General features: G+C 33.0%; 1 protein-coding gene across 3 annotated transcripts in view; it reads left to right on the top strand.

Moving 5' to 3' along the window:
- The window catches only part of LOC136982232 (tripartite motif-containing protein 2-like), a 46,254-nt gene that overhangs the window by 9,342 nt on the left and 23,361 nt on the right, over positions 1-13,551 (top strand). The window contains exon 1 of one of the 3 annotated variants that reach the window (XM_067278685.1): positions 7,659-7,905. The exons of the other annotated variants lie outside the window; for them this stretch is intronic. Within the exon in view, the coding sequence (XP_067134786.1) occupies positions 7,660-7,905 (246 nt within the window). The 5' untranslated portion in view covers position 7,659. Of the gene's footprint in view, positions 1-7,658; positions 7,906-13,551 lie in introns of those variants that run through there. 3 annotated transcript variants of the gene reach the window in all.

The raw sequence follows: 13,551 nt of genomic DNA, 5'->3' as shown, positions 1-13,551 counted from the left end.
TATTTAAAAAAAAAAAATGTTTTTGAATTCCGTCGCGCGTGATGGCGCGTCGTCGATTTAAAAGAAACGTGGAAAGAAACTTCTTAATAATTGTGGCCGAGTGGTCTCCGTTGCCGCTCATAGCAGTGGTGACCGGACCCTAAACACTGGGAAGTTCGGTCGTGGGTTCGCGCCGCGACTCGGACAGGCTGGCTGCTAGTTTTCCGGGTTTTCTCTTAGCCAATAACGACTGAATAGGAGGTTCCCCATAAAAGTCCTCCCGGAAGGCACGGTTTCCCACGCGTACATTTAGGCCATGAAATAAACGACTGGCTCTTCGGTCGCGAAGCGATCATCGCACCACTCTTCGGAGGAAAGGCGAATTAAGGCTACAACCTCCATATGAACCAGAGAGAAGACGAATAGAACAGAACTTCTTAATAATTTCTTATACTAAAAAATACTTTTATTAAGTAAAATATGAATTTTTACAGAGATCTTGTCTTTTTAAATAACATTATTTTTATTATTTTATTTTATTATTAAACCTTAAAATAGTGTTTTAAGTGTAGTATGCAGTGTGTCCCAGAAGTCAATTAATCATTGTAAAAAGCCTAAATTAAATTACTCGTATTCAAATACTTAATTTTTATTTATTTCTTTATCGTGTTTTATCAATTTTATATAAGGAAAACATGTAATTTACGTCTCATATTTACAAGTCACCCGAAACACGAAACAAAACACGGTTAACTGACTTTTAAGCCACCCCTTTGTCTAATCTTAAAAGAATGAATAAATTTATTCAATATTTTAATATTTTTTTCGATAAAAATAAAGTTTGAAATGTAATTTCCGATATTAAATCGATTACAGGGGGAAATAAAATCGATAAACATAAAATAAATCGTATTGTTGTCTCCAAGCAACTGTATCTAAGTCTACACCAAGCAAGGTCAGAGACCCTATCGTGTTGATCGTTACGAGTGATTCCCTCAACTTGCCACGCTTTTATATACCTCATAAACCTTAAAAACCTCTATAATCAGCGTTAAGAAAGTTGATTCGTCCATTAAACCAGATAAGTATTGGGTCATACACGAGGGGACATACAACAAATTTAAATACGTAGATAAATATAAAATGATCAAAGAATTTAAGGTAAAAAGTTTATTTATTTATTCTCTTGTATACAAGGCGAATTTCTAAGTATAATATATAATTATTATTATGTTTTTAATTTATTTAATTCTTAAGTTTAGCCGTTCGTAAGAAGGTATCTGGTATGTTTATTCTCTTATATTTTCAAGGTTATTGTAAAATTTAGCGAAATAATAAATGTCCTATTGTCCACGTTATAGAACCTTGAAAACTTAAATTTTATAATGACACGTTTCACATACATAAAATATTTTCGGAATTACTTAACCATTCAAGGTAGAACTTATAGTCGGTACAGAAAAGAAAAAAAAATTATTTTGCCGACGAAAAAATTCGATTAAATTCTTATTTTTTTGATTTATCCGTCGGAGAATTTAATAAATTATTTATTTCACGTTTCTATTTCTTCGTAAATTATTTATATTAATTATAATTTACTTCGAAAAAAGTCGACCCAATTATCAATTCGAGCGTGGCATCGACATCTGATGATTAGTTCGAAATTGCGACGCTAGGAGGCGTAGTATTCGCTACTGGATCATAATGGATATAAAAACGTGATTCGCTGGTACCTTTTATTCTTATTTTTTTATTATTATTTTTGTCCTTCTAACGAACGTCATAATAACACGTCGCGATGGATATTTAATGGCCATTGAACTACTGAAGAATTTTGAAAATAGGGGTAATGGGTTTTTTTCTTTTTTCTTAATGCTTAATACCTAATTTTGAAGAAGTTGGCGATGAAAATTTGTTTTTCTGATTAAAAAAGTTTGAATTTTTGCAAAAATTTTGTAAAATTACGTTTAAAATTTTGCATTTTTTGAGAATTTACATTGTTTTTTTCTTTTTCTCTTTTCCTCTTTAATGGGCACTAAGAAGGCCTTTTTTAAAAATCATACCTTAGACCACTCTTGATGGGCACCCATCATGACTGGCCACTCATTATGGGTCACTCATTGATGGACACCCATTAATGGCCGAATGGATCCACTGAACATTGGTATCACATTATCTAGTGTTAAATCTAAAAAAAACTAAATTGGTCGTAACTTTGCGCCTGTCCATTCGGAGTTTCCTAGGTAGTCTTTACGTTTGTAACTATTAAACAGGAGCCATTTTCCTATAGAATGTCCTCCCGGTGCCATCAGATCGCCCACGTGTCATGTTGCCATAACCAAATAAACTAATCAAACTCTATAATGGGTATACGCAATGGGTATGATTAAAGAAAAGCTAATCTTAGGTCAATAAGAGGGCCTTTTTTAATCATAACCATCATGGATTCGGCCGTGTCCACTGTGTAGCAGCCGGATGGGACATATTTAGGATGGACTAATCATGAAAAATTATCAAAACAGAAAATGTAAGAAACATTCGAATATATGAAGGGCCGTCAAGAACTTGTATGGGTACTGGATGATAAAGCGGGCCCTTTTATTCCTTAGAGGTTCCCTTTTAAGCATTTGTTTTTTGAATAAAGAAATGCGTAGAATGTTTCTTTTTTAATAAAAAAGCAGTCCTATATATTTTATTTTCTTTTAGTAAAAATAACATTAATTTTATAGTTATGTGAACCACCCCTAAGTTTTTTCTAATTCGGGGAAAAATCCCTAAATCCACCTCTTGACCCTGAATATAAGAAAAAATTACGTAGAATTGCTTTAAATTGGGATCTTTAATCTCTTGTTTGTCCACCCCTTCCCTGATCCTAGTTTACTCGTAAGCATGACAAGCTAGAGCTTACAACCTCATGTCTTAAAATACATTTGATGAGAAAGGGCCTCATATGTTATAGCTTAGGGTCTGTAAGTCTAAATTCATCCTCACCCACTTTCCAAAATTAAATTTAATTCGCCAACTCCTTTCTACACTGATACAAAATAAAGAATAAATTACAAATGGGATCTCTACCGACCCCCAAATGACCTCTAGTAATTTATCGACCCCCAGGTAAATCGATTGATTCCTCGGGGGTCACTATCGATCAGAATTGAGAACCCTGATCTAAATAAAGTGTAAAAATCTCTCGTGTGTCTGTCCGTCACGCTATACAGTTCATGAATTATTTATTACAGAAAAACTTGATTATATTTTTTATATGTGTACGATCGAAAACTTATCCCATGTTCTTAAACCATTTTTTTTTTCAAAATGGTGGGTGTCTTCTTAAATGCGTTACGTACGAGCGAAAGCGATGTCGCGTCGCGTCTCAGCGCAGGCAGGAACGTCATCCATTTAAAATATCTCTAACACTTTTTATTGTTATTTAATTAATAATTTAATAAAAATAAGTAAATTTTACATCACGATTTTATTTAATATTACCGTTTTAAAATAATAAAAAAAAAAACATTTTTTTACTTGAATTCGCACGCGTCGTCGTGTCGTCGCGCGCAAGTTTTAAAGTTTTTTTTTGTTTTTTAAATTAAAAACGTTTTAATGTTGGATGTATTTTTTTATTGAAAAATCGTGTTTTTTAAATTATATTCTCTGTTAAATCAGGTCAAAAACTATCTCGGTATATCGTTTTTAAATCAATTACGCGACAACGCGCGCCGCGAGGCGACGTCGACGATAGCCTAAAAAACTGCTAAAAACTAAATGAAATCCATAAAAAAATTTAATTCTTGATTAATAAGCGAATTATTTTATTTATTTATTTGTGTTTTAAAATAAATTAATGCGTAATTATGCAAAGAATATAACATTTCAATTCAAGTTACAATGCAAAGGATAAAAGTTATAGAGGGCCCCAAAATCTAGTCTTTTATGTAAAACACAATAGGAAAGTGACGTATAGGACCCTTTATATATAAAACACAATTGACGGGTAGACCCCATATTTATACTTGTTTGGACCCGTAAACTCCCGTTCTTGTAGCTCTTTATTTAATTTTTCAACTTACCAGCTACTAAATAAGTCGAACCTCGATATAGCGCTCTCCTATACCTGCGCACAGTGCCAATTAAGCGAGATTTTTTAAACTTAAACGTCTTACATCTCATTACTGTGAATAATTCGGTTTAATGCCGCAGCTAATTTCACTGTAGCGCTATATCGAGGTTCGACTTAAATTCTATTTCTTCTTATATATTATTCTGTAAATTCTCATGTCATCCGTTCGTTGTCTGTCTTGATTTCTTGAGAATGGAATTAGATAGATGAAAGACTAGACCGGATATGGAAACTTTAGGAACAGGAGGCCCCGATTAACTACATACGAACGTCCGAAGCAAACCGGAAGTCACGTCATTTCGATTCAAAAATTTTTCCCCTCCCCGATAGTTATTAGATAGATGACCGGCACTACTCTATTGTTAAAGGTAAAGTATGACGTACAGGAGCAAGCCATTACTAATTTCAGGTGGAGAGCATATATTTTAAACTAAATAATAAAAATTTTAAAAATAAAATCTCGTAACAGATGGCGCCACACGTAATTATAATTATTTTTGCCGGAAAAGTTACGCAACTCGCTGCTGGATTTTTTTTATTCAGTGTTGATAAAGCGAATCATTAAATCCATTCCAATTTAAAGCTAGAAAGATTTTTTTTTAATTTTTAAAATTATTTAATTAATGAAAAAACATTAAATTTTCCTTTCATTAAACTTTTTAATGTAATTTTCTAATGAAAAACTAACTTTAAAAAGTTATTTTTAGATTCGTTTTTTTTTAAATAAATGTCATTATTTAATTCTATTTTTGTAATAACGTGATAAAATATGGGAATAAAAAAACTTCGAGGACGAATTTTATTTTTAAATGTTCATAACTTTTTTAATTCGTTAATTGCTGAGGCCCCTAATTTAAATTTGCCTGGGCCCCATGAAGCTACTGAGAAATTCTTTAACGAATGCAGTTCGACTTGTAATATAGAAACACCTCTACGCGATTAACTGACTTTTGGGCCACCCTCTATTATGTACTGTACTGACTTTGGGGCTACACTATATGTTAAGTACTGATTTGGGGCCACTCTTTATACTAATAAAACAGATTTTTCGCCACATAGCAAGAGAAATTTAAATTCATGCCGCTTTTATACTCTATATAGGGCTTTTCTAGTTTCCGGGCCCGAACCAATGGGTCCTGCTGGTCCTGTCTAGACGTCATTATAAAGTAACACCTGCTTGTACTTAAAATATACGCAACCGTTATCAGGAATTCATGACAAGTTCATTGATAACGTTATCAAGAATCAGTAACGAAAACAATACCAATAATTAAAGTAATATTATTTATTTGAAATTAAATTACAATTAAATATAATTAAGCCAATTAAAATATATTATAATATTGAAATCAAATTAACAATAATTAATTGAATATGACAAAAACCTGCGTAAACCGGAATTGCACGGTTTGGCATTTGCATTTGCATTTTTCGGTTTGGCAGGTTTCCGTTTTAAACAGGTTTTACTGTATCTATGTTTAAAAAAACTGTGTAAAACGGAACCTTAATAAAACGTAAACCTGCCTAAACTGAAAAAAATTCTTCGAAACGGAGCAATTACAGTAAAACCCGTGTAAACAGACTCGTACTGTACCTGATATTTGACACGTTTCTGTTTTAAACAGGTTTTACTGTATCTATGTTTTAAAAAACCTGTTCAAGACGGAAACCTGCCAAAATGGCAAAAATATTTGGTACCGTGCGAGTCCGGTTTGTACAGGTTTTACTGTAATTGTTCTATTTCGAAGAATTTTTTCCGTTGTATTCAGGTTCCGTTTCGGACAAGTTTCATTGTATTCATTAAACGTAAACAATAAAATTAAACCTGATAAAATAATATTTAATCAATATCTAAAAATATTTTTATTTATTGATATACTTTTATTTATCACCTATTTACAAAATGTAAGGGCCAAAGTTCTTAAATTTCCATATCTGGTCTCGATTTTCATCTAACTCTCAAGATTAATGAAGGACAAACGGACGGACGGACGGTGGAAATCTACAGGTCTGCAATGTGATAAATACAGTCCAATAATATAATACAGTAAAACCTGTGTAAACCGGACTCATGCGTACCAAATAGTTTTTCTCGTTTTACAGGTTCCGTTATGAACAGGTTTTACTGTATCTATGTTAAAAAAAAAAACCCTGCTCAGAACGGAAACCTGCCAAACCGGAAAAACATTCGGTTCGGTACTAGTCCGATTTACACAGGTTTTATTATTTCGAAGAATTGTTTTGATTTAGGTAGATTTCCGTTTTATTAAGGTTCCGTTTTTGACAGGTTTTACTATATTCAAATAATTTAAATAATTATAATTTTAAGTTTAAATAATGTTTAACACGTACTTATCTATATGAAAGGTTTCTCAATGATTTGTAATATTTAATTAGTAAATTATAACCAGAAAAATTCTTATCTTATTTATATAAATACTTTTGTTAACGGGAAATTACCTGTTTTTATTATAAGATAAGGAAAAAAGGTAAGTACAGTATATTAATATAAAAATTCTTATCAAAAATTGAAGAAGATATCTGTAAATAGGTCATTCCGGATGTGTTGTCCTACTTTAACAGTTTAATACGAATTTAATTTTATTATCTTTAAACATTTGATTAAGGTGTAAGCGAAACCTTCAATGATTCTATCTAATCAAACTCTTACATACGTCAATAACGTGTTAAATTACTGTAGAATAGCTGTTCCATCTTCTAATATTACTCGCATGTGTGCTATCGAACACGAACCAATGTAAATTTTCGAAAGTTTTAACTCTCCACCATCCCCTATTGAATTTAAAGGCACGATTTTACAAATTAATTTCAAAATACTGAGAATATAACGTACACATGCATGTACTGTACCTTTCAACATAAATGGACACTTGGATTTAATACGGTAGTATTAAATCACATTAATGTGTGTACGTGTCTAAATGTTTACAATATACAGCTAATATACATAGTAGGATGGGGAGGATGGGAGGGTGGGGAGGGTGGGGCAGGGTGGGCAGGGTGGGCAGGATACGTACTCTAGGAGACCCATGTATTGTTTCTAAATTTTTATTGTATGTAGGTGGATAAACGTGTATATTACAGTTTGACGTATGTATTATTTACTACATAAATATTGCAACATTGTACACATTTTGTGTGTGTAAAACACGTTTATTTATTTATTTTTTCCTTAAATAAGGTGTAAATTACAAATATACACATTTCAAATAACATGTATGTTACAACACGCGTGAAATACTAAATGTGTGTATTGCGCTCGTATTTCAAAAAAAAAATAATAATAATAACAAATGTACTGTACATTACAACACGTGTTTTTGGAATAAGGTGTAAATTTCATGGAATTTACACATTATTAAATGTGTAAATTACACGAAATTTACACATTTTTTCGTGCATGTCGAAATATACACATTATTACGAATTTGTCGATTAGAAGAACACATGTTTGTAACGTACACATTTACGTAAACTGCCAATTACTAAACGACGGCGGGATGCTTCTCCTTCGAACAAACGAAGACCGAATCAACAGCATGGCGTCTGGATATGCCGCCATCTTGCCGTCTTACCCCGTCATCGACATGGACCGACCCGACTCGTCGCCGCCGATCGATCCACCTCAACGCTGCGCGGAGTGTGACGTCACAGTCACGAAATTGGTGCTTGCGAGTAGCGAGGACGGCGGTGAGAGGATTTGGGTTGCTTTACGTTATGTTCCAATTTCGCTTTTTGGTCGTAGCATCACTTCCACTAAAACGTACGCACGTAGGCCAGTAGGGGTGAGTTATCTACTGTTTTATTAATTCGCGTATTCCTCCCGTGTGTGACGTAATTGTCACAATTAAAATTCTCGTCCCCCTTCTGCCCGCCGGTTTCTTTTTTTAATTATGTAAATCGTACATCAAACGCGCGTGCTGCAGTCGAAATAATAACTCGATCCATCTGCTACCAAATTCTAGGGGGGAGCGAATTATAACGTGGGCAATTGTTATTGACAGATCGGTGAAAGCGGAAGGTATTGCTAGTGATTCCGGCAATTGGCATCTTCCTCTTCCGTACATTCGGGTTATCTCTGTGTACCATTTATCATAGGGTGCCACAATTAACTCTTCGTATCGGTTCGATATCAATTACTCAATCTAACCCCTGTGTAAAGTAATTAATTCTTGTTTAATTAGCTTTTAATCCCCCTTTAAAAAAAGGCAAATAATTGATATAAAAAACCGGGTTTCTTTTTTAATTATGTTCTTCTGCCTTGATTTATATCTGTGTATCGTGATTGTACAACGTGCGAGCATCTTACGTAGAGCGATAGTATTAAGTGGTTGCATGATATCGTAACAGGTGTGTTCTAATCAATGAAAGTATTGTTCTGCCGTTAATGATACACTCTGTATGATATTTATAGTTATAATGATTTCTGAACTTTTTATAAGGGGGTAACTTACTTAATTATGTTTATAATGTGGATAAAATATGTAGTTTTTATATGAAAAATGCGCGCGTGTACTTACGTAATTATGTATATTTAATGGTTTAATATATAAATATGCTAGTAGGCATTCAATGAATGAAATTATACGTAAAATTTGTGTATTATAACTGTAACAGACATTCTGAGTAAAGTTTGTGTATTGAAAATGTAACAGACACATTTACACGTGTACGTCACAGATGTAATAGATGAATTTTCGATATTTATTAACAGTAATGTGTATATTTCACTCTAAAGTGCACGTGACTTTGAAACTTACACATTTATGTGATGATGATCTAAATTATTACATAAAGGCATAATATAACAACAAATTGAATAATTAAAATTGTTGTTTTTTTCTTGATCAATTAATTAATTTCTGATTTCGTGACGACTAAATTACAGGAGGAAAACTATGTTACGTTCGCGTTTTGATTACTTTTATGGGGTGGTTTTCTTTTTTTCAAAATATAGTAGTGGCTATTGATAAATCGCTTATGATTTCAAACGAAAAATTTTCCTGCTGGTAAATATTTCCTCGTCAAATCAACGCAACTCACCCTTCACTAACGTCACGGTCCGACAAATTCTGGGTTTAGTACCTGGATGATACTTCCTCTTTTACTTCCGTTTCGGATATTCAGTGAAATTATATAAATTATAATTATTTTTATGCGTACGAAGCTGAGAAATTCATGCAAACGAGTGCTCAGACAGAGTAATTTCCCTTACACCAGGCAATACTCCTGTATCTATCTATTTCTGTGTTGTACTTAAACTTTTACCGTATACAGCAATGAGAATTCGTTAAAATATCATTTTAAAAATATTTCTAGAGCTTAAATAACATAATATAATATAAAAATATTTTATAAAAATCACAATTTCGAAGCGTAACTCAGCATTTTAGTAAGTGGTTTTCAGGAATCTGTTAATAAAAGAAATTCTACTGTGTTATTCCAGTGGATTTTTGTACGGATTAATTATCGTATTAACAAGTTAAATTCTTCACAAAATTTGAAAAATACCCCAAAATAAATTTTTAAAAATAGAAAATTGTTCTGGCGTACGTCAACTCTCTTACACTGTTTATATTGAACTTCTTAAATGGGAAATTTAATGTTTAACACGTACAAAACTCATCTGTCGACAGTAATTAAGTGTTTTAGAAATGATTTTTACTGTTTTTAATCAATTTTTTACCAGAATTTATCATTTATTTTATAGTTTAAGCGGCGATTCCATCCTCTTTAACACAGGGGTGCTACGAAGAAATGTTTCTTTTTTTACTCATAAAAGTTCAAACTTTCAAAGAAATCGATAAAAGTATATTTTTAAATTCTTACAAAATAATTTTAAAATTATATTTAGAGCGTGAAAATGAAGTTCGATGATTGTTTTAAGCTAAAGTAAAGTTTAACGATCGTTAAACTACCGTCGAATGGCTCGAACTGGATTGGGCTTCCTGCAATAAAAAACTTATCAACTAATTTAATTTTAGGAAAGAAATTGATGTAAAATGCCGAATTTAATTAGTTGTGGATTAAAAAAAGTTAATAATTTAGAAAATAAATTAGTTCAAATTATGAAAAAAATTGATACAAATGAGGAATTTGTACGTAAACTAAACAAGCTTCAAGCTCGCGTGACGAGGCTTGTAGCTGGAGCTTGAGGCTTCAAACAGGCTCACACTATTACACTACAGCTTAGGGCTTCATACTAAAAGTGTATCTACTATGAAGGGCCTCGTATCGAGACTATAATTAGGGCCTCGAGCCCCAAACTATTACACTACAGCTTAGAGCTTCATACTGCAAGACTACACTTCTGTAAGCAGCTCTGATTTAGGGCTTCATCTAGGGCCTCATATTTCTTAGAATCTCAATTTTTTAAAATTTAAAATGATTTGATATACCGAATGGTTCTCGTATGTCGAGCTTAGTGTATAATTAACGCGGTGTTTTTAGTGTGAAATTAGTACAGTTGTAACGTTAGTACGCTCGAATGTAATTGTAACTGCAAAGTTTGACCTTCTTTTTTTTATATTATTATTAAATTCGCCGATAAAAATTACAAAACTTGCGCTTTATACTCTATTGATATAATAAATAAATAAAAAATATATTTATATATACATATAGTTTCTTTAATTCTTAATGTTTGTACTTTTACGTAGCGTGAAATATTTTTTTTATTACTTCGGGTGTTACGCTTAGTTACGTTTTAATGCAGTTGTTTACAGGATTATATTTTAAAATATGTACAGAAAAAATTATATTAATTTTAATTAAAAATTTAAGGAATTAAATAATTTAGTTTCTTCGTTTGTAAATGCTATTTTTATTACATGAGTACTTATTAAAACAAGTACATGTGGTCCAATGATTTTGTACTGATGTCAATGACTTTGTAGTAAGAACATGTAAAGTTTTTTACCTTATAGAATGTTACATCTTCCCTCAGGAGATTATTCACCGTCGTTGAGACAATAACATGATGAGAATCGTATAATTTCTAGGCACAGGATAGGTTAAAAATCCTTCCCTCTCGAGCTACTAACTTCTAAAGAATTTATATGTTTTAATATAATAAATACTATAAAAATGTTCGATTATTATATATATTTAAATACGGGCCGTGATGTAAAGGGAGCAAGCGGGACCATTTAGGGCTGGGGCTTTTCTATCTAAACTAAACATAGGCCTATATGAAATTTTGGGCCCTCTCTCGATCTGGATGTGTCGGAGGTCACAAATGGGTCACAAAAATTTAGTTTTTTTACGTAATAAAGTGATAAAAACTCTCCTGGGATAAATATATATGTAGGGCCTGAGAGAAATCACATATTCGAGGCCTGTTGCCCTGTGTCACTTCTTTCGGACCTTTTGTGTATATTAGCATAAATATTATCAAATTAGAGTTACAAATTATATAATATTTCAAGATACCAGGATTAGGCTAATTTGCTGAATCAATTTATATTTGGGGCCTGAGAGAGAGATGAAAAGGGCTAACTCTAAGGCCCTAATACATGTATACAATATATAATATTTGATGAGTTTTACATACAGTTGAACCTTCGATAACGGCCACCTGCCAACAACGACCACTTAAACTGCGCCCATTCTTACAGGAACGTTTCTTTTTAAAATGCATACAAAATAACCTTCGAACAACGGCCATTTTTAAAATATCCTCACCAGTGTCCGTTGTTTAAGGTTCGACTGTACATAATCTAAAAAATCTATAAATATATAATTAAATTTTAAAATTTTGCACAGTTAAAAGAGAAGGGGACGGATTACGGATTATATTTGCTTGTGTTTTTAACACTAAGACGAGTGTTATTCTATAGAAAATTCGAATATTTAAGTCCCACACACGGGTTAATCCCGTGGAATAACAATAAATAAAACGGCACTAACGCCCAAGAAAGGTAATCCTCTCTGTATTACGTCACACGAACCCAACAATTAGGCGGGTTATTGTGATGTATGCACCGCACTAAACATAGCAAAAAGGGCGATTTCCCTGTTGACAATCCTGTACAACAGTATTGTACAGGACGACGACCTTTCCTTCTAACGGTATTCGAGTGGAACTATACGCTCGGAAAGGAGTCACGTGACGATTTCAACACCGCTTCAGCTCGTCTTCGATTGTTATCAAATTATCGCCCGGTCACGCTGTATTTTTCTTCTACAACAATCGATGTTAACACGTGAACGTTAGTGGAGATAAGTGTCATTTTGTTTCCAAGAAGGTAAAACATTTCTTAAAGATGTCGATGATTTTGGAAGACTGCCAATACTGCCGCTGACGTCACCGCTCGTCCTCCCGTCGTCATGGCAACCTGCACCGTGGAGGATGGTGGCCACATCCTACGGAGAGTGCGCTCAAAATATATTTTGAATTATTACTATCGCTTTCTTTCTGCGGGAAACAGATTGTGTGCGATTCTGTGCAAAAATTCCCGATAAAATAAATTAATAAATTGATATTTTCTCGTTTTTAAACGCCATTTATTCCCTTCTCTGTTCTCGGAAATCGTTATCCGTTCTGCATAAGCTGAACAAATCAGATGAATAAACACGCTTATTTAAACATTCTGCCAGTGTTCTAGTTTTGTACGTGCGTATTTTTTTGTCTCTGAATTTATTTTTCTGTTTTCCGGTATATTCGATAAGGAAATTAATTTCTAGGAATGGCCAATATAGCAGTATCGATGGTTGTTTGCCTGTAAGGTCGACCTGCCTCGCGGGGAAGCCCATCTATAAAGTGTTTGCGGGATTTTTCATAAGAGTTTCTTCTATTTTTAGTTTCCACATCATCGAAATTTTTAGTTTTTTTGCTAGAATATATAAAAGTAGTTTCCTGTACGAGTTATATATGTCAATAATAGAATTATAACACTAACTCTGACACTTCGATGATGCGCTGTTCCCATTACAAAATGGGGTTTTATGGTGTATTAAAGGAACTACTGTCTAGTTAGGAGGATTTTTATGATGCATATAGTTTGAGAAGTGTGTTACATTTCGTCGGAACACAAATAATATATTCTTTAATGTGATTTATTTATCCTAGAAATATTTTAAGTGTAAATGTGTTGGAAGGAGTGTTCTTGTAGTTTCTGGAGAAAAAATTCAAAATTTTCGACCTGTTCCTTGGATGTTACACCAAAAAGTTTAAGGGTGTAATACGTAAACATTCGGAGGAAAAAAAAGAATTGTATAGAAAAATGTCTGACACTAGTTGAGGATCAAATTTATTTTTTAGTGTGTTGTAATCAGTTCTTTGCCGGATCGAATGATTTTTATTTCCTCATAGTTACTTCTTTTATTACTCATTTTTGTCTTTTGAGTGCCAAGTGAATAAACCACTGAACACTGGTGCAGGTCGCGAGTTCTCGCATAATCAGCGGACTGACCATGAGGATTTTCACGTG

Source organism: Centruroides vittatus, unplaced genomic scaffold (assembly GCF_030686945.1).
Source record: "Centruroides vittatus isolate TY-2023 unplaced genomic scaffold, ASM3068694v2 contig_817, whole genome shotgun sequence".
NCBI classification, from domain to species: domain Eukaryota; kingdom Metazoa; phylum Arthropoda; class Arachnida; order Scorpiones; family Buthidae; genus Centruroides; species Centruroides vittatus.
This window is presented reverse-complemented; position numbering and strand designations above follow the sequence as displayed.